The following is a 23,103-nucleotide window of genomic DNA, read 5'->3' as shown; positions in this document are numbered from 1 at the left end:
CATGGGCCGTCCTTGCTCCACCCAAGTCATCCCATCAACCATTGTAGACTTCTTTTGCAACAGTCTTACCATCATGTAAATCCATTCACGCTACAGAAATATAGGTTTACTAACGCAAATTTAGGTACCAGACTTGACCAAACAGAATTTTACAGTATACCTCAGCTAAGTAAATGAGGCCCAGGACACAGCAAACAGTTTCAATTACTGACATTATTCTTGGATGATACGTTTTTTTTCCCTAGATCCCTTCAAGTTATCTCATAATTTGTCCTTAGCTCACAGCTTACTGTATGTAGATGCTGGCTTAAAGATGCACCTGCTGATGAGGACAGCGTAGGTCATGCAAGGTCGTATGACAGAAGAACCTAAAAAGTGACTGGCAGCATAGAGTGAAGATAAAGTATGCATCACCACACTATGCTTGCTGAAACCAAAAACATACAGGGCGTTTACTTACATTGACCTGAATAAAATAAAATTAACAGAAAAACAAAAGTGAGATTCAAGTTGATTATTATTGGAATAGTTTTTTTTACAGAAAGTTTGTGCTAAACAAGCTGACATTGGTAGTTACATTTCTTTTTTTTCCCAAATATATAAAACATAAATAAAGTAATGGTCTTGCTAATCAGCATTAAGTAAAATCCACACTGTTTTCGAAAAAGAACCATCTCCCTGGTTGGTTAAACACATTTATCAATTTTATTACATCTTCATTACCGTTGCAAAAGTTCTGAGGTTCAAATGCATTTACTGATTTTGTTTAGTATATTTTGTGTTATTGCTTTAATGGAGTAATAATTTCTATATTTTTATATATTTGAGTTATTAGACTAGCCTAAAAATTCCAACATACACTGTTCCAACGATGAGATGTAAGCAGACAAATGAAAGTAATTAATTATACTGATTGAATTTCTCTTGTTTTGTTTTTCTTTTGCAGTCCTGGTACCTGGGCTAGTTTGGTTCCTTTCCAAGTATCAAACAGGACATCAATCCTGCCAAGCAATGTCCAAAATTATGGGCTAAATATAATTGGAGAACCCTTTCTTCAAGCAGAGACAAGCAACTAAGTAAAAAAAAAAAACTTAAAAAAATGAATAAATAAATAAATGAACAGAAGAAGGAAGAAAGGACATGAAGAAAAGAAGAAAAAAAACACGAAAAAGAGAGGAAACTGACCAGCATTTGCAGCACTTACAATCACTGATTCCTTTAACCTTTTTTGTACTTGCAGGACCTGCAAGGCAATGCCAAGCATTAGCTTTCAGGACTTCACAGCACTAAGGGGTTAAGGCTGAAGCAGTCGTGACACTGAAAGGGTGGCTAATATATTTCACGGATGGGTAGAATGCAACTCCTGCTAAACTAGCCTTTGTTATCTGATGTCCGCTGGGAAATAGGCACTCTTTCTCCACGACAATATATTTTATATGACTTTTCTAGATGCCTTAATAATTGCATGATAAGCTAGTCCTGTTTGGTTTTAGTCTTCTTGTTGTTTACGCATGGGAACACTACTCCCATTTTTCTCACTAAAGAAAGGCTGTGAGGCAGCTTCAGTGCTGCAAAATAATGGGCCGCAATTCTGCCCGTACCGCGGATCTCCTTATATAGAAGAGTTGTCATATTTTACAGCATGTGGAAAGAAAATACTAAATGACCTTCAATCATTAATTTCAGGAAGAGATGTAACTACAAGAATCCCTGGTATACACTTTGCATCATTTTTAATGTGCTACCTAATTTGAGATGTCAGCAGATTTGTGTCCATCAAATTATTGCTGAAATCAATTGCCTTTGTACATATATACGGAGTTCCCAGCTCAAGAATCAGTGTAACAATGGAACATATTGCCCAAACAAAGATTAAATTAGAGGCAAGTGCTAGTAAATAATTATTTAATGGGGCATAATTATAGTTAGTCCTTTAGCCCTCTGACTCTAAACTACAGGGCTTGAAAAGCTACAACCTGCTTAGTGCCAGACAAAACCTATGATGTTCTGGTACTGACAGGTAAAAATAGATTACAGATATTTAATTCCCTCAGTGTTTGAGGGCTATTTTAAAGAGAAATCCAGACAAATCATGTATTTGAAATATTGAAAGGAAAGGATTTGTAGCACTTATATTGGTTAGGCTACCCAATAAGGGGCCAAGTGTTTATTTATTTATAATTATCGTTTTCTGCGGGGGGAAAGGGGGTGGGCATCAGCATTAGTAAGACAGAGCCAAGACACAAAAACATATACTGTACAGTTCAGCTGTCAGTCTGCCTAACGTGAATAGCAATGGCTTATAGACCATGTTCTTCTGCTGAAGTGTGTATGGCGCTGTCAGTAAATCGCTCTTTAACCCATATCCTCAAGATCAAATGTAATTTCACATGGCCTACAGAATTATGCCTCTTTTAACTCATATGGTAAAAAAAGAGAATAGTAATTTAATACACTATCCAGTAGTTCTAATTTGCACGAAAATATAATGTCCACGTTACGTGCCTTGCCTTGAATTAAAAAAAAAAAAAGGTGACATCACTAAAGTTGTTTTGCTGCATTTATTATCATTTTAAATCTTTACCATTTTTATGACAAAATATTTTGTACTCCATAGAGGAAAGAACAATTATGTAACATCCAGGATTTTTTAGACAGCTATACCTTCTCACATTTATAAAGCATATCATGGCTGTGTATAATTGCCGCTTAAAAAAAGTAGTAATCAACCAGCAATATTTTCAGTATTTTGGTGTTTTTTCTACTAACCTTTCATGTTTTTCATCTTCCAATTAATGTGGGAAAGTGGGAGGGAGCAGGTATGGGTTAAAATTTTTACAAATTATGCAATACCAAGTTTTGCCTATGTACGTAGTGCTTTTAGCAGTATTTGGTTATTTTAGGTAATTTCGCAGATAAAAAAAAAAAAAAGAAAAGGAAAAAAAAAAAGAATTTAATGTATGCTTTTTTTTTTCAATTGACCAAAGTGGGTACTGCTTTTTTGCAGTGTGATGAGGTCCTTTTGTGTACTGACATGGAGAGGGAAGTTTGTTTTATATATGCGTATAATATATATATATATATATATATATAAATATATATATTATGGGTGGGCGGTTGGACAAATGGAAATTTTAGCTCTTTATAAGGCTGCCGTAAAGCAGAATGCCCATAGATTGGCCATGACTGCAAAGTGACCCATATTGTCTGCTGTAATACAGAATCACAAACATTTGTTCTTAAAAGAAAAAAAATATAAATGAATAAACATAACCATAGTGTAATGAAATTGATTTATTATGCACCCTAAAAATACTGGAATATGTCAGGGATAAGACTTGAAAATCTTTCACTGTAATGTTAGTCTCATGAGGCTTATACCACAGCGTTTCTCACTGTAAACAAAAGAGTCATGCATACTGCACATAACGTAGTATTGCACATATACTACAATTCATTTTAGTTAATGTTTCTATTGACTACAAAGCCTTAATATTTATAAGGAGTAAAAAATAAAGTATTTTATATATGAATAAATGTACATGTTACCTTTATTCAGTTTAGTTAAATAATAGTCTACCTTTGTCCCATGACCACTAGAACAATTCTACATTGCAGAATTTTGTCTGCCATTTTAATTTATTACTTCCTGTGTAAAGCAGCAATTTTGTTTACTTTTGATCATATTTATCCATATTAATATAACCTACATCAACATTGTCATTCACAACTCTTCTAGAGTCATTTCCCTTCAAATTCTTCTGTAAAACATATCTTAGGATTCCTTTTATCAAAGATTCATCTGGACTCCTTAAACAGTGACCCTGTGCAGGCAGCAGTTAATTTTAATTAATGGCAGTCATTGATCACTTTACAAGGCAGAGGATGAGTGCCTGGTGAATCTCAGTGAATGTTCTTTATTTAATATGATTTTACAAACCCCCCGGTGTGAATTCACTCATCAGTTAAATACACATAAGTGAAACATGGCAGCAGAATTGAGGAACCCTGGTGACCACATCCTCATACAATTAAATGTATTATTGTTCTCACTGCCAATCACATAATGAATAGATATAACTGGGATTATGTGCTAACTCCATTTGATTCACTCACTCAGGCGAATCTCTTAAAATACTCAATAGCACAGCAGGAAAACGAACGCAAACATGAACTTGTGCGAACCACTACAATGATAATTATCCTTATATCAACATACACATTAATCTCCTCTTTATTAGGGCTAGTTGTCAAAGACAATCAATATGACATGAAATAACGTTTTATTTGGATATTTGCACTTTTTAGCACATTTAAATGGTGTCTTTAAGAATTGTTACTTGCTTGTAATGGAGCTTGTAAAATTGCAGACCATGTCTGCAGAATATCTTAATTTACCAACATAATTACAGTATCTTGAAAAAATTACATAATTATGAGGCAACGCTGTGGTTTCATTCTCTGACCTTTCTTCTGTAGTTGGGTTTCTCAACTATTTTATTATTCTATTTTCTGCTTGATATCCCTTTTTTCATCTGTAGCTGTTTAGCAAATGCACACTTGTGTCTGTAAATGTTAATACATTTTCCCAAGCTTTTTGTACCAATTTTATATTTTACTGACAGTGAAATATTCACTTAACCAGCAGGAAAAAGTAAGGTATTTAATATCTGATATGTGACACTACTCTAACAAATTTATTTTGGCGCTTTTTATAATACATGTTGAGAAACCCTGCTAAAAAAAAATCGTAATGAAATAAAGGAAAATGTTTATTTTAATTTGGCCTTCCCCTTTAAAATAAATAAATTCAGGTTAAAATGTCTAGCACCTTGTCCCTCTCTTCCACATCGATTAAGATGACAACTTGTAACATTACCAGGCACCTAATCATCCCGCATAAACTGTTCTGCCTCTTATTTAATTGCTTTGCAGTCTTGGCCTCTTGGCGTTGCCTCTGAAGTGTGTTTCCCCTAGAGTGACATGAACTTTTTAAGGCTTAGTAAAAGAAAAAAGGAAAAATAACAGTAAAGGAGACTGTACATAGACATGGCAAATAAAAAATAAAATCCTAAATTATAGCAATATAGCTATGGGGTAATGTTCAGATGGGCAGCTTGAAAAAAAAAATAGATAAATATGTGAATGAATCTGTGAAGCTGTAAGTAGCGAAAACTGAGGGGCTTTGTAATGAACCTTACAGACAGTTATTTGTACACTGTATAATTTTGTTAAAATTTTTGTTGAGTTACACGTGCCCTCCTTTGTAAAGCTACCTTTTTAGCATTTGCAATGGGAATATATTTTATTTCCATTTTTTAAAGTAAACAAGAATATTGCTTGTGTAGGAACTGGACTTGGGTTAAAACTCTCCGGATCCTTAATTTATGTATTAGAAAAATAATAAAATAAAAAAAGTTTAAAAATGCTGTCCATGTTAGGGATTTGTTTCAGAGTCACTTGTACTTAAAAAGTATAGGTTGCTAAACATTTAAGAAAAAATGTAAATGGAGAAAAGTTATATTTTATGAAGGTTATTTTGTTGTATTTAGTATTTGAAAAAGTTGGTTTTTGGAGCATTTCAGAATGTTGGAAGCATCACTGTCTTAGTTTATATGTGACTGTCCTCTAGCAAAATGAATTTTGTGATTGTGATTACATGTTGGTATTTAAGAACTGAGTATGCACAGCGATCCTGAGAAAGCCGAGAACTTAGAACAGAACTCTTAAAGTCACACATGACCATGTCCTCAGGGAGCATAAATTTTGGATGTGCAACTTGTAGCTTCACAAGGACTTCATGGAAAGAGATTGCATAGGACGTATTCATCAGTTACACTACCCATTTTTCTTTACTTTAGATGAAACTTTGGTCCGTGAAGACAAAAGCCAGATGGGAACACCCTGTTATGTTTATGGATAAGGGATGAGATGTATGGCTTTCAGATTTTTGTGAACTGGGAGTCACATCTATACATTTAAAAAATGTTTTGTAAGATTAGAAACCTGTAGAAATTATCCCATATTCATTGTACAGTATTCTTGGTTAATGAAACAGCTCTATAATGTTGCTGGGAGTTAGGCCTCAAGCATAGTTTACATGTTCCTGTCAAGGTCTTTTGTTGACATTAACCAGCTGCATGCTTCGTGGACATTTTTTTTATATTCCTTAGAAAGATTTAAAGGTGCAGGCTAAGCTATTTCAACAGGTGTAGTTGCACATAATACTCCATTTGAATTGAAGGAAGTACAAACTTTTCCTTCAGAATTGCACTTTCTGCTAGTTTCCCTGTAATCTATTCCCTTCTCCACAACATTATTGTGTAGGCAAAGTGGGAGCAATGCAGTTGGTACTTAACATGGACAACTGTTTTTGCCCTTTTGCCCTGTCACAATAACCCTTGCATCAGACAAATGTATTGCCATGACAACTCTTTGTATTGTTTCCACACCACAACTGTCAGTCACATTTTTAATACTTAAAGGGGGACAAAAGAAACAGCTGGAGACGGTCAATTTTTACATATTTTGTTGCAATTGATTTCCTTCAATGGTTGTAAGTAGTTTTTCTATGATAAAAAGGGTTCAATAGTTATTACTCTTTAGAAATATCTGTGTGTTGCAGTTCAAATGTATGTTGGATTTGTGAAATATTAAGCTTTAGTGGCACTTGATGTCTAAGCTGTTACATCGTCCCAATAAGAGTCCTACATCTGGGATAGCAGCGTCACCTGGTTACACTAAAGCTAGTGTTTGTAGTACTTTATTTTCGACAGAATGGTTTTGAAACTGCTACAGGGACTGATGTGGCAAATGTCTCTCTTTATGCAGAAGGATGTTTTCGTGTTTTTTTTTTTGTTTTGTTTTTTAAAGAAGTATGGCTTATTATGCATTTTTCATTGAGGGCATTGAAGTTGCACGGACTGATAAAGTGTTGATGCAAAATGAGAAAGAAAAAAAAACCAGCAAAATGTTTACCAAAAAACTCAAAATAAGTTAGCAGTGCCTGTTCAATTTCACAGTCTCACTGTTGAGTTCAGTTGTAAATATGTTTCAGATTCTCTTCTTCACAGATAAATAATAATAATTAAAAAAGAAAAAAAAAAGCTACACCATGTAGAATGTGAGGGGGTAACTCAGTCCCCAGTCTGGGCTTCTGAAAAATAAGGTGTTCTTCATCGAGCTGTTTATTTGTGCTTGTCATATAGGACTTTTTAGAAGCCTGGGAAAAGGTTACCCCCGTATCAATGATATTTCTCTGAGAACAACCTTTTGTAGGACTGTGTGTTTCTTTAGATACATTTAGTACAACTGTAGGTGACTAGTAGTCGGTTTATTGCTTGCTAGCTACACACCAGGGTTGATCCATTTTAAAACTTTTGGCACCTCCTGTACCATTTTACTCCTTTCTACAGGACACTTGTGTAGATGTTTTCCAAACGGTAATTAATGTACAAACTATTTATATAGTTAGAACACCTTATTCTTTATCACTGGTACTCAACGTTTGTCCACCTTTAGAGCACCACAGTTGAATAATGAATTGTACCATATTTTATATAACTTCTTTCCTTTGCTGTGTTGCTTTCTCCACAGTTGCAAATCTTTGGGATGGATTTACTAAAGGATAGGTTAACTTTAGTTTAAGACCTCATACATAAGGCACCTGCTATGCAATGCACTTAGGGTCATTTCAACTCCCAATGGCAAACTTAACAAAAAAAATTAGACAAACCACTGTTAGTGTCTGTTCACCTTGTTGTACATGTAATGCAGCATATGGAGCTCGTAGAGTAAACATTACATTGAACTCTTCAAGCAGTTGCAGTCATTGGCAATCTGCTTGCATTGGTACACTCTTTAGGATGTCCAGTTGCCAAAATAACTAATAGTGACTGAAATCTTTTTTGCATGATTGTGATGTCTACATTTTAAAACTGTTTTCCAGACAAAATGTATGGTGGTATGCTGAATGCATTTGCATACTCCAGCACAGTGCTGTAATGTATATTAATCTTTTCCATGACCGATCTCTTTGTCACTTTGTTAGTTTTCAACTGCTTAATTTTCCCTACTAAAATGAATCTAGGCTACTAAACTGAAGCTTTAACTGATTGTTATTAGTAAATCCATCCCAATGTTTTGTTGGCTTCTGGCTTGATATGAACTTCTGTACAGGACTTAGAGATGCAATCTGAGCAATATATCTTCCCAACAAAGGTTGAGTATCACCCGGTTAGATATATCTGAACTTCTGGGTCTCTAGGACAATAGTGAGGCAACAAATAAAAACGTTTTACATGTCACAACGATAAATAATGAAGCTTTTTTTGGGGGTGGTAATTTCATTGGAAATAACAAATGAACTCCAATTTGCCATAAGTTTTAAACTGGTGTAAATCAAGCTTGACTTAATGTGATTGTTACTGTTATATCCAGCCTATACTGCTAGCAGCTGCTCATACTGCAGTCAATTACTGGAAGCGGATATATTTCCTATGCAAAAACTGTTTAAACAATAAAATGAGCTATGCTACAGACACCGTTTATCTTTGTTTTTATTCCGTTTAACGTTTCAGGCCTTTGCCAGGGTGAAGCATATTATGACTATTGCCACAAAGCCCAGCTTGTAGTATATTAAAAATTGGCTTGTGTTGTGGGGGTTTAATCGAGAAATAATATGTATATTCCATATTTTAAAGCTTTGATGTGTTCATTAGAATTATGTATTCTTTATTTAAAAACCATTTACATATTACAAAACACAATACATAGATGGGATCGTTACATACAGTGACATGTTAAGGTAAGCCTGGCCAAATGAGCTTACAGTCTTAGGGGTAGGCCAATTAGCCCCATTACTTTGGCAAAAGCAAAAAAAATTACTTTTTTGCATTTTTTTAACTTTGGGAAATTCAATGTCAGTCCACTTTTTGCATCCGAAACATAGAATCTGTGATAAATTCATGGACCTATGTGTTTTCAGTGCCCAATTTGCGAAAAAAAGGGCTAAATATCAGGGATTTTTTTTTTGGAGCCTCATGAGGTCCTGAAAAAAACCTCTGATAAGTGCTGTCGAGGCCACGCTTCAGGATTAGTTGGATAGCCCAAGGAGTAAATTACCTCAGCTAATTGAATTCCCTCCCTAAGAGGTATGGTGAGCACTTGCTACATAAGGCAGCAGAATAACAATTGTAAGTGGTATTGGAGAATGTGTAGCTGTTCTAAGGTAGCAGTATTATCAGACACCATTGCCATTTCTATGCTAGTATGATTGGAATGGGAAGCTACAATATGAGATGGTGACTGACACATGGACTTGTCATTGTAGAAATCTTATAAAGCAGCCAGCTGCTAGCAACCAAAAATATTTTTAAAGATCTTAATGGAGCTTCCTAACTCTTCTGGTTTTACTGAAGCATTTTGCTTTCCTGCTGCTGTGCTTTTATGGTGATCCACCATCTTGAAAAAGCAGATTATAGTCTAATGTTTTTCTCCAGTCTCATTCTCATTGCCGAGAAACTTGTTCCCCATTACTTGTAGCAGCTTCTGCTAACAAGGAGGCAGTAAGGTCACAAGAGGAGAAGAAGAGATGGTAACACCAATGACACCTAAACTCACTGGGATGGGGGAGGGGAGGGGGAGTATCAAGCCTTTGAGATGGAGAAAATGGAGAAGTTGCCCAAAGCAACCTATAAACTTCTGACTATCCTTTATCTGGCACAGCCTTTGAAATAATAATAATTTTATTTATATAGTGCTCTTTCTCCAATAAGACTCAAAGCACTTAACAGAATGAACTTAATACTGTATTGAATCAATGAAATACAGAAAAGCTTGTCATAAAATATAGAGAACATGGTGATACTAAATGAGTATTAAGGAAATGCTTGAGTAAACAGGAAAGTCTTAAGTCATAAAGTCGGAACCACATGGCTAAAAGCTCTACCTCCAGATGAATTCTGGGAGATTCTAGGTACTGCCAAAAGTCCATCTACAGATCACAATAATCAAGTGGGGCAGTATGGAATCAGAAGCCGCTTCAGGTACCTTGGGACCTGGTTATGTAGGGTATTGTAAGCCATTCTTGATATATATTCTCCATTTTACAGGCAGCCAGTGGAGGGAGTAGAGAATGGGTCTAGAAGTGGGTGGAACAAGGTTGGTTGGGTAACAGCCTGGCAGCTGGGTTTTGTATCAGATATTCTTCAAGCGATGCAATTCTTTGGCTGTGAGACCAAGGTAGAGGGCATTGCAGTAGTCTAATCGAGATGATACAAATGCATGACTTTTGGAAGATTTTCAGAGGGAATGAGGTGCTTGATTCTGGCTATTTTCCTCAGATAAAGAATAAGTATTTGATTGTGGCTGATACCTGATATTTAACTGTCAAGCCATCATCCAGGGCAATGCCAAGATTCTTTACACGATCAGTGTTTTGTAATTCTGAACGTAATTCCAATTAGTTGGCTATGCTGCATCCTTGTCTTTTGATGCTGGAGAGCAGCTAAACAGCCATTTAGGGTAATTATTGGGATTTCAGTACCCAGAGCACAGAACAGGTACAGTTCAGAAACATCTGCATAACAGTGTGAATGCATTTAATTTGCCGGCTGTCAGGATCCCGGCGGCCAGGATACCAATGCCGGAATCCCGATAGCCGACAATGCTGCCAACCAGAATCCCAGCGCACCAGAGCTATTTCCACTCGTGGGAATAGATCCCATGGCGAGCCTGCAAGGGGACTGTTATCGTTTGCTTTGCTGCCAGCATTCTGGCGGGTGAGATGCCCTGTCAGGATATTGACAACCAGCATCCCGTCTGCCGGTCATCCATACTGAATCCTAACAGTGGTAGACCAGGCCATGACATCTGATTATTTCACCCAGTGATAGCATGTATACTGCAAAAAGCATGGGTGATAGTATGGTACATTGTGGAACAATACATGGCATTGGCACTTGTGACAATGAGTATACTCCAGATGAAACTCTCTGTGACCTGCTGAGGAGAAATTATTTGGACCAGCTAAGGACTGTGCCATCCAGGCCAAATACATTTTTCAGATGCTCAATCAGAATTATTCAAACAGTACTAATTAGAATTGTAATACATTTTGCAATAAATAGAGTTTTTTGGCATAACGGGGGTTATAGGCCTACCGACCAGTGTCCAGGTAACCTCATTGGATAGGTCCCTAACATTAAAGAATTCAAGTCTAGGGTGTGGGACGCCCCCACACCAGCTCAGCCAAATCACCCCAATGTAGCACACTAGTGTGAAAAGGGAAGGGTACAAGAGGGACATTGGTGGGTATGCCTATAAGCTTGTATAAGATTATGCAAAAAAACTATTGCAAAATGTATTACAATTCTAATTAGTAATGTCTGAATAGTGCACTTGCATCTCTTTTCTTTGTGGTGGCACTATAGTTCTCAGCAAGGTAGCACCCCTCATTACTTTTAAAGGGTGTGCAGTCTAGGGCCTCTTCCCATATATTCTACAGATGGGTCCACCATTATCTTGACTAGTTTTCTGTGCCTAGTCACAACATGACTTATTAGCATAAACCCTTCATCTATTGTTCTCAGCTGCAATACAATACAGAGAACAATACAGCAGGGGATTAAGTCCGACTGGCCAGTCTCAGTTAATCCTATTAAAGGTCAAGATAAATGTGGACCCATCTGTATATTGTGTATTTACATGTACGCTTGAAGGCATGAGGCCCCTTCAACCTAGAGTAGCACCCCTCCCCACCTGTTCATTATTGTTTTAAGTAGGAAACCTAGTATTTTCTGACTGCATATTTGAACAAGGCACAATTAAGGTAAGGTCTATGGTGTGGGGACCCCTGAATTGCTTTATCTGGACTGCTTCAGAGCATCACAATATAACACTTATTTTAGCACGCTATAGCACTTCCATTATTTGTTTTTTATATATGGAATATTTTTCACATTTATTTGTCACCCCTGTAACACTCCTAACATATGCAGTAGCTGCTCTTATCTATCTAACACTCTTATACACTTCACTTGTCTCACTAGTGTGATGCCTTGGGGTGGTATGGCTGGGCTTGAACCCTTAGAATGTTCGGGACCTACCCGATGAGGTTACCTGGATGTAGGTAGGTAGGCACATAACCCTGGCCAAGATTATGCAAAAAAACTATTTATTGCAATAATTTATTACAATTGTAATTAGTAATCTTTGAATAGTGCACCTGCATCATATTTCTTTGTGTGTGTGTGTGTGTGTGTGTGTGTGTGTGTGTGTGTGTGTGTGTGTGTGTGTGTGTGTGTGTGGCTCTAAAGGTCTCAGCAAAGTAGCACCTCTCATTACTTGTAAAAGGGTGTGAAGTCTATGGCCCCTTCCAGTATGTTCAATTAGAATTCCATGGCCCATGGCATAAAATGCTGCAGAGTGATCCAAAAGAATTAAGATTGAACAGTCACCTCTATCTCTTGCCATTAGAAGATTATTAAGCACACATACCAGGGCTGTGTCAGTGCTATGTCTTCATCTGAATCATGACTGCAATGGATCATAAATATCATGGGTTGACAAATAGATTTCCAGTTGAGTTGCAAGTACTTTCTCACTAACCTTTTCTGGAAAAGAAAGGTTAGATGCCAGTCTGTAGTTGGTTATGCAGTTGGGGGTCTAAACTTTTTTTTTTTTTAAGAAGAGGTATAATAATTGCTTTTTTTAGTGGTTCAGGAAAAATGCCTGTCTGCAAAGCGCGTTGAACTATTTTTGCGAATACAGGGCCAATTATGTCATACACCTTATTAGAAGCTTTGTTGAGGCAGGGTCAACATCACACGTGGTGGGACACAACATCCGAACGATTCAGCAATGTATTTTATATCTATCGGGTCAAAGCTGGTACATGAAGACCGCTTGCTAACATTGGCAGACTTGGAAACGTGGTACTACTTTGATGGTACTGTGGAGATTCCAGCCTGGATGGGCGGATATTTTATCTGCAAAGAAGTTTGCAAACTCGTTGCCTCTTGGCTGGGAGAGGGTTTTATCAGGCTGCAGGTATGCTGTCTTGCAAAGCATTTCCACTGTATGGAAAAGCTGAGCTGGCCTATTGTTTGCTGCCATGAACTCATTTGACAGAAACTCTGTTTTCTTACCGGTGATTGTGGATTGATATTCTTTATTATGCTTGATTAGTTTTAACTTATCCTCACTCAAGTTAGTCTTCCTTCTTTTGTCTTTCCAGTCTACACCCACTTTTCATGAACTCATTAATACTGTTGTCAAACCAATGGGCTTGATGGTGTGGTTTGTGAGGTTGTACACACACAAGGGAAATAATATTAATTGCAGTCGTCACATCCCTATTAAAGTAACGGACTAGCTAGCAACGACATCCAGACTTGGGAAAAGTCCTTCCTGCTGTATTCTTTGCCTTGGTGTAATTGTTAACCAGCTGGTATATAAGAGAATACACTTGGAGATTTCTGCATTTCCCCACCTCCACCTGTTATCAGCGGCTTCCTCAGAATATCTGAGGAATTATTATATTATTCTCAGGAAACTGCTGATAACAGTAGGCGATGAAACATGGAAATCTCCAAATATATTCTCTTATGTACCAGCTGATTAACAATAACATTACGGTAAGGGATACAGCAGGAAGGACTTTTTCCAACTCTGGATATAGCTGCTATCTATGGATGAGTACCAGCAGCTGGGATGTATGCTGTGGTACAGGCTGTACTTTGCTTTCCACCTGAATGACAAATGTGACTGTAACCTTGCATTAACCCTACTAAACCCCTATAAACCAACTAATTCCTACTCAGGACAGGGGACTATTACCCTGCTTAACGAGCTCAGCGTCTATGCTTAACTAACAAAGTACCTGCACATGTTCTGTTTTCATGGACATCTGAAGTACTGTTTTACTTGTTAGGACTTTGGGGTAATACCGGTAATTAAGTTTAAGGATTTCTATGTTATGCCAGCTGCAATTAGTTTTATTTATTTATTACTATTTTATTAACATATTATCTTTTAGTAATAAATGTATATTTGTTAGCGCTTTCATATGTGTTTTTTATGTTTCAGTACAAGGTTGTCACTGGTGTGATGATCCTTAGCACTACAAATTAAAGAAAACAATTCTGCTTACCCACAATATGTGTACCAAGGAATTACTGTACATAATATTGCAGGGTTATAATGATTGAGCCTGGCTGGAATTAATTTCTATTATAATGAATAACATATTTTTGGAATGCTAAAACCAAAAATGTTAAATTTAATTAAAAAAAGACAAGTTTATCCAATGTATTGTGGTTTTGCTGTTCCTTGGTATGCTGTTACATACAACTTCTTAATTAGTTGAAACTTTCTGTAATCTTTCCCACAAGGTTAAAGCTGTGATATCTAACATTCCAATGTATCCAGTATCCTGTTCCACCCAGGAGTGAATATAGTTAAATACCTTACTAAAACATATGTTTTAAAATGCCTAACATCAATCTCACCAACCAATCAATAGTTGATCACCTTTATAAATCTATGCCCTGATAATTACAGCTACAGTAGCCTAAAAGTGCTTGTTGAAGCTCAATGATACTTCAAACAAGCATAAAAGTAATAAAAATTATGATGGCACTGCACTCTTTATATCAGAAAACGTGGCATTGCAGAATGAAACAATGAAGACACAAAAATTATTTAGTATTTAATTATCATAAAAAAACTTAAATACAAATTTGTAAAAGTATAGCAAAATGCCAATCAATACCAACATTCCAGTATTGTGAGGAGACTAATACCAGTCAATTCCAGTGTTTTTCAGATGCTTTTATATTAAAGATCTTGCATTCTTTAGTTGTGCAGTCCTATTTACCACTCCTGGAATACAGGCTAATGTGCGGTTCACTGACCAAAGAGTAGACAGTAGACAGCAGATACTGTGCTTTTGTCGCTGGTGAAATAAATGCCAAATGTAAAAAAAAACGTTGTCGTCTATTGCTGTTGAGTGGAACGGATAATATATAGACAGCACAACCACGGAGATGCAGGTGAACCCCAGTCTCTAGTTACCTTCTATATGGAAGCTTTATTACTAATTTGTATGTAACACACCCTGTATACTCTTTTTTATGGCGATAGTCACCAATTAAATACTAAATAATTTTATAAGTGTCTTGATTATTTGATTTTTTCCTGCCAAGTTTTCTATTGTAAAGAATGCAGTGTCATTGTCAGTTGTATTCCTAATTTCCTCATTACCCTAATGTTCTGAAGGACCTTTAAATCCCAAATTGAAACAAAAAGGAAATATACATAGTAGAGGGTTGACCTGACAGTCCACTGTTTTTGAATACAGATTTATCAAGCCACATGACATTTGTTCATCATACTAATTCAGTGGCACAGCACCTCATCTAATAACATATTTGTAATTGGGTGGGTACTTCAGTTTTTGTTTCTCTCCTCTCCTACTATTTTCTCTTGTTCTGATTTCTCTGCTCTTCTTTCCCAGCCATTCTCAATCTCCCCCTCTTCCCCATTCTGGCTCTCTCCTGTTCTTTCCATCTTTTCCCCATTTTCTTTCCCCTCTTATATCTCTCACTTTCTCATCTTTCCAGTTTTCCCTCTCTTCTTATTCTTTCTCTCTCATTACTATCTTTAAAGTTCTCTGTCCCACATTATCTCCACTCTTTTGACTGTTTTCTCGTCTTTCCACCGTTCTCTCTCCCTTTCTCAACACTCTCACTTCCCATCTTTCCCTTGTTCTCTCTTACCCTCTTTACCTGCTTACTTTGCCAGTACTCTCTTTGCTTCTCTTCTCAAGCCCTCTTTCACATGTTCTCTCTCCCCTCTTTCCCCATCTCTTCACTTCTCTCGCCTGTTCTCTCTCCCCATCTTTCCCAATTTTCTTTTCACCTATATGGTTTTAATTTCCTCATCTTTTACATGTTCTCCCCCACCCCTTTGCCTTTTTATCCCTGTTCTGTCTACTGTCTTTGCCATGTTCTCTCTCTCTCTCTCTCTCTCATTCTTATCTCTTCCTCTCTTTCTACAGTAATCTTTATTTTTCTCTACTCGTTTTCCCCCTCTTTCTACAGTTCTTTAATTTTTTGATGTTCTCTCTTCTTTTTCCACAGTTATCTTCCCTTCTTTCCCCAGTTATCTTTGAACATTATTGCGAATTCCTCTCTCTGCCAGCCACCTGCCATACACAAATGTCAACATCTTCATGTACTGTCCCATGCACACCAATTGTTCAAATAAGTTGTAGCCTCTATGCAGAAATGCAGATTCACTCTCAAGCATTAAGCATTATAGTAGGCAAAGTATGTATCTACTTTCCATATTTAACAATTGTCCACCCTTTATTTTTCTCCTTTAATATACACTGATGTAAAAACTGAGATAGTTCCCACCATTCCCAGTACTCGCTGCCACTCCTCCAGCATTAAATTATTTATTTGCAATTGAAGTACTATAGTGTCATGAATCTAGCCTGCCCTCAGATACTGCAATCTAGGACAGCTGGGTCATGGCATTGCGCACCTCGGTCAATCACCAATTAATACACAATTTATCTGCCACCCCAAAGGAATATGATGGAGCCCTTATGTTCTCTGCACAAATGTCAATATTTCACAAGTAATTACACATAGGTATGTAGCATGGGCCTCCCAGGCTCACTAGATCAATAAGAATATTGAATATATGCTATAGAAATTGTATTTAATCCAAAAAATATTTCCTCATGCAAACTCATCTGTCCATTTAAAAGTATGTACATATATTTCTCTCTCACATCCTCATGCAGTCTAAGAACAATTGTTATATCATGATTTGCTTGCAACTCATGTATGTTTTTGATGTAATTTTTTGCTTGTAATTGGCATTGCAAGTGTGGGGAAGTTGCTCAAAGAAACAGTTTATTATTGCATGCTGTCTGGTGTTTACCTCCTTTGATCGTTTGGCCATTTATGGTCAGGTGTACTATATCTTTACGTTTAGTGAGGTGTAGTCATGGTGTAAAGGACGTAGTGTGATTCCTGATTAGTAAAAAAAAAACAAATACCAAAAACTGAGCAACATCACTAAACAGGTAATTTCAACTTTAAACTTGTCATTTATTTTGTACTGTCTGGACATGGCTAACTAATAACAGATGTACAGACAAAATTCTTAAAGCTATGTGTGCAAATGCAAGGAGCTTAGGAGACAAAATTCCAGTACTAATTGCGATAATGACAAAGGATAACCTGGATATTGTGGCAATTACAGAGTCATGGTGCAATGAGAATCATGACTGGGACATAGCTATACCAGGATACTATTTATTTAGGAAGGATAGAATGGGAAGAATAGGAGGAGGGGTAGCAATGTATGTGAAAAAAACATAAATGCTACTTTAATACAAAATATTGAAGATAAAACTGAGGCCCTTTGGGTCACCATAGAAACCGGGGAGAAGGACATTATTTGCATTGGGGTGATCTATAGACCAAAAGGCCAGGGGCAGGATTTGGACAGGAACCTATTCTTGGGCATCACTAAAATAGCTTTAAAGGGAGAAGTCATAATCATGGGAGACTTTAATTAACATGATGTAAATTGGGAGGGGTCTGTTGCAAGTTCAGCTACAAATGGCAAATTTCTAAATTTCTTACAGGGAGCTTCTCTCAAGCAATTGGTGAGGGAGCCCACTTGCAAAGACTCAATATTAGATTTAATTCTTACAAATGGTATCAAGATATAAACGTATATGTGGATGAGCACCTGGGATCCAGTGATCATCAAGCGGTATGGTTTAGTATATAGACAAAAACAAAGGTGTTGGATATTAGAAATACTGACTTTGCAAAAATGAGGAGCTGTTTAAGTGATTCATTGGCGGACTGGAGGAACTTGGAAGGAGAAAAACTAAAAACTAAAAAGTGCAATACTAAGGGCAACAGACCTTTGCATCAAAAGACAACAACGAAGTCCCAGCGCTTCCATGCCACCAAGCTTAATCAATTTTATATAATTATAATTGTAATGCCGCTCCCAATTTAGCAGTACTGTCCTGCCAATATTATACAAAAAAGAAATATATAATAAATAAGATCCATAGATCAATTTATCAGGAGAGTGCATTAGCAATTTATTATATCAATTTCCATAAAAATGACAGAGTTTAAAATACACACGTGCACAGTAAAAATGACATATAATATTACTCTGTAATGGCAATAAAAAACTATGGCTTTTATAGTGAATAAGGAGTGGTTATAATCACCATTTGATTATAAATTCCTTAATTCAGCTGGATCCAATCCTTTTGATGTGCATAAAAGGGCTAAATGTTAAATGCTTGTAACAAACAGTATACCGTCCACGTCTCCTTTAGGGTACACCTGTTATTGGCAAGTTAAATACCTGGTGCTAGAATCAATGAGCATTGTCCACCTTATAACGCCTTCACAGGTAACAGCACAGAAGGACTATATGTGATGAAGAGACACAGTGTAGTATGATTCAAAGCCCGGATTGCGGTCAGATAATGTCTCTAAGAGGCAGGGCAGGGAGGACGCTGTAAGCGCTGGAAATCACAGCGTTATGCCTGACCCATTTCTGCAGAATGCCGTTGCACTTGCCATGTATAGGAGTTCAACATATTACTTCCAGCCGAGATAGGAGTTTATTTGCACACCTCTTGGCTAGGTAATTTAGCGTACCTGCCGTTCCTTGGTTCGCCGACGTGATGGTTGGGAAGAAAGAACTCCAAAATACTTGGTGACCCGCTGAGAATAAGTTCAGTGTAAGTCCAAAATGCCTATTTCTCTTTCCTTACATGTTTATCCTCCGATATGCAATGGCAGTTTCATCAGAGGATAACCAGAATAGTCTCCTGGACTGCTTTTTATTTTGAACTGGACCAATCGTGTGCTGAAAGGTAATTGTACACATCTGGGTGTGAACACACTCCTGTCTTTAACTCCAACACACGTGTAATCAATCAATACATATAAAAGACTTTGTTTTATAAAAATTCATTAATCAGAGAAGCTTGGTGGTATAAATTACTACTTGCATTGCTGACAGAAATAATACAATTTTAAACCTACCAGTAAATCTTTTTCTCCTAGTCCGTAGAGGATGCTGGGGACTCCGTAAGGACCATGGGGTATAGACGGGCTCTGCAGGAGACATGGGCACTATAAAGAACTTTTAGTATGGGTGTGCATTGGCTCCTCCCTCTATGATCCTCCTCCAGACCTCAGTTAGAGAAACTGTGCCCAGAGGAGATGGACAATATGAGGAAAGGATTTTGTAATCTAAGGGCAAGATTCATACCAGCCCACACCAACCACACCGTATAACCTGGAATATACGCAACCAGTTAACAGTATGAACAAAAACAGCATCAGTCAACGACCGATCTCAACTGTAACATAACCCTTATGTAAGCAACAACTATATACAAGTCTTGCAGATTTAGTCCGCACTGGGACGGGCGCCCGGCATCCTCTACGGACTAGGAGAAAAAGATTTACCGGTAGGTTTAAAATCTTATTTTCTCTTATGTCCTAGAGGATGCTGGGGACTTCGTAAGGACCATGGGGTTTATACCAAACCTCCAAACCAGGCGGGAGAGTGCGGATGACTCTGCAGCACCGATTGAGCAAACGCGAGGTCCTCATCAGCCAGGGTATCAAACTTGTAGAATTTAGCAAAAGTGTTTGAACCCGACCAAGTAGCTGCTCGGCACAACTGTAATGCCGAGACGCCTCGGGCAGCTGCCCAAGAAGAGCCCACCTTGCTAGTGGAATGGGCCTTTACCGAATTTGGTAACGGCAATCCAGCCGTAGAATGAGCCTGCTGAATCGTGTGACAGATCCAGCGAGCAATAGTCTGCTTAGAAGCAGGCGCGCCAACCTTGTTGGCTGCATACAGGACAAACAGAGCCTCTGTCTTCCTAACCCTAGCCATCCTAGCTACATAGATTTTTAAGGCCCTGACTACATCCAGGGACTTGGAGTCCTCCAAGTCACTCGTAGCCACAGGTACCACAATAGGTTGGTTCATATGAAATGAAGAAACCACCTTAGGCACAAACTGAGGACGAGTCCTCAATTCCGCTCTATCCAGATGAAAAATCAAGTAGGGGCTCTTGCGAGACAAGGCCGCCAACTCTGACACCCGCCTTGCAGATGCCAAGGCTAATAACATGACCACCTTCCAGGTGAGAAATTTTAATTCAGCCATTTGAAGGGGTTCAAACCAGTGTGATTTAAGGAACTGTAACACCACATTAAGGTCCCATGGTGCCACTGGTGGCACAAAAGGAGGCTGGATGTGCAGCACTCCCTTTACAAAATTCTGGACTTCTGGGAGAGAAGCCAATTCCTTCTGAAAGAATATAGATAGGGCCGAAATCTGTACCTTAATGGAGCCTAACTTTAGGCCTATATCCACTCCTGTCTGTAGGAAGTGGAGAAAACGGCCCAGATGGAAATCTTCCATAGGAGCTTTCTTGGTTTCACACCAAGATACATACTTCCTCCAGATACGGTGATAATGCTTCGCCGTTACCTCCTTCCTAGCCTTTATCAGAGTAAGGATAACTTCCTCTGGAATACCTTTCTCAGCTAGGATTCGGTGTTCAACCGCCATGCCGTCAAACGCAACCTCGGTAAGTCTTGGAACATGCAAGCTGCAACAGGTCTTCCCTGAGAGGAAGAGGCCACGGATCTTCTGTGAGCATCTCCTGAAGATCCAAATACCAGGCCCTTCGAGGCCAATCTGGAACAATGAGTATTGTCTGTACTCTTTTTCATCTTATGATTCTCAGCACTTTTGAGATGAGAGGCAGAGGAGGGAACACATAGACCGACTGAAACACCTATGGTGTCATTAGGGTGTCTACCGCTACTGCCTGAGGGTCCCTTGACCTGGCACAATACCTCCGAAGCTTTTTGTTGAGGCGTGACGCCATCATGTCTATTTGAGGAAGTCCCCAAAGACTTGTTATCTCTGCAAAGACCTCTTGATGAAGCCCCCACTCTCCTGGATGGAGATTGTGTCTGCTGAGGAAGTCTGCTTCCCTGTTGTCCACTCCCAGTTTGAATACTGCTGACAGAACGCTTATGTGATTTTCCTCCCAGCGCAGAATCCTGGTGGCTTCCGCCATTGCCACTCTGCTCCTTGTCCCGCCTTGGCGGTTTACATGAGCCACGGCTGTGACGTTGTCTGATTGAATCAGAACTGGTAGGTCATGAAGAAGATACTCCGCTTGTCGTAGGCCATTGTATATGGCCCTCAATTCCAGCATGTTGATGTGTAGACAAGCCTCCTGGCTTGACCATAGACCCTGAAAATGTCTTCCTTTTGTGACTGCTCCCCATCCTCGGAGGCTCGCATCCGTGGTCACCAGAACCCAGTCTTGAATGCCGAACCTGCGACCCTCTAGAAGGTGAGCACTCTGCAGCCACCACAGGAGAGACACCCTGGCCCTGGGGGACATGCTTATCTTTTGATGTAGCTGCAGATGGGACCCTGACCACTTGTCCAGAAGGTCCCACTGAAACGTCCTTGCATGGAACCTTGCGAAGGGGATGGCCTCGTAGGCTGCCACCATTTTTCCCAGAACTCGAGTGCATTGATGAACAGACACTCTTTTTGGTTTTAGCAGGTCCCTGACCATGTTCTGGAGATCCTGGGCTTTTCCATTGGTAGAAAAACCCTCTTCTGTTCCGTCCCCAGAATCATGCCTAGGAATGATAGTCGAGTCGTTGGAATCAACTGTGACTTTGGCAGATTGAGAATCCAACCGTGTTGTTGTAACACTCTCAGGGAGAGCGACACGCTTTTCAGCAATTGATCTCTCGATCTCGCCTTTATCAGGAGATCGTCCAAGTACGGGATCATTGTGACTCCCTGCCTGCGCAGGAGCACCATCATTTCCGCCATCACTTTGGTGAAAATCCTCGGGGCCCGTGGAAAGCCCAAACAGCAACGTCTGAAACTGGTAATGACCGCGAACCTCAGGTACTCCCGATGAGGAAATATGGAGACATGAAGGTAGGCATCCTTCACGTCCAGCGACACCATAAAATCCACTCCTTCCAGACTGGATATCACAGCCCGGAGTGATTCCATCTTGAATTTGAACTTTTTCAAGTACAGGTTTAGGATTTTAGATTTAAAATGGGTCTGACCAAACCATCCGGCTTCGGGACCACGAACAGGGTTGAATAGTACCCTTTTTCCTGTTGGACCAGGGGAACCTTGACAATCACTTGCTGTTGACACAGCTTTTGAATTGCATCTAATACTAAGAGTCTGGCATGGCCGACTTGAAAAATCGACGAGGGGGCACCTCTTCGAACTCCAGTTTGTAACCTTGGGATACAATTTCTAATGCCCAAGGATCCACGTCTGACAGAAACCAGACCTGGCTGAAGAGTCAAAGACGTGCCCCCACCGGCGCGTACTCCCTCACTGGAGCCCCAGCGTCATGCGGTGGATTTAGCAGAAGCCGGGGAGGACTTCTGCTCCTGGGAACTAGCCAAAGCAGGTGCTCTCTTACCTCTACCCTTACCTCTGGCAAGGAAAGAGGAGCCCCGACCTCTTCTGGATTTATGCGACCGAAAGGACTGCATCTGATATTGTGGAGTTTTCTTTTGCTGTGGGGGAACAAAAGGCAAAAATGTAGATTTACCCGCGGTAGCTATGGAAACCAGGTCTGCGAAACCATCCCCAAACAAAACTTCACCCTTGTAAGGTAAAACCTCCGTATGCTTCTTCGAGTCGGCATCACCCGACCATTGGCGTGTCCACAGAGCTCGTCTCGCCGAAACTGCCATGACTTTGGCTCTGGAACCAAACAGCCCCACGTCTCTTTGAGCGTCTCTCATATATAAGACTGCGTCTTTAATGTGACCTAAAGTCAGTAAAATGGTATCCTTGTCCAGGGTATCAATGTCAGCTAATAAGGTATCTGTCCACGCTGCCACTGCGCTACAAACCCATGCCGATGCTATTGCCGGCCTGAGCAAAGCACCCGTATGTGTATAAATAGATTTTAAGGTAGTTTCCTGTCTAAGATCCGCAGGATCCTTG

At 39.0% G+C, this 23,103-nt stretch overlaps 1 protein-coding gene across 9 annotated transcripts in view; it reads left to right on the top strand.

Moving 5' to 3' along the window:
• Positions 1-8,540, top strand: part of NFIB (nuclear factor I B) — a 266,130-nt gene extending 257,590 nt beyond the window's left edge. For 7 of the 9 annotated variants that reach the window (XM_063914058.1, XM_063914060.1, XM_063914057.1 and 4 more), the window contains one exon: positions 947-8,540. In XM_063914058.1, the coding sequence (XP_063770128.1) occupies positions 947-1,076 (130 nt within the window). In that variant the 3' untranslated portion in view covers positions 1,077-8,540. The remainder of the gene's footprint in view (positions 1-946) is intronic. The other 2 variants (XM_063914065.1, XM_063914064.1) reach the window with 2 other exon arrangements.
• The last annotated feature ends 14,563 nt before the right edge of the window (positions 8,541-23,103 follow it).

This window comes from Pseudophryne corroboree, chromosome 1 (assembly GCF_028390025.1).
Source record: "Pseudophryne corroboree isolate aPseCor3 chromosome 1, aPseCor3.hap2, whole genome shotgun sequence".
NCBI lineage: Eukaryota > Metazoa > Chordata > Amphibia > Anura > Myobatrachidae > Pseudophryne > Pseudophryne corroboree.
The sequence above is the reverse complement of the archived record's forward strand: the minus strand, read 5'-3'. Positions and strand labels throughout refer to the sequence as shown.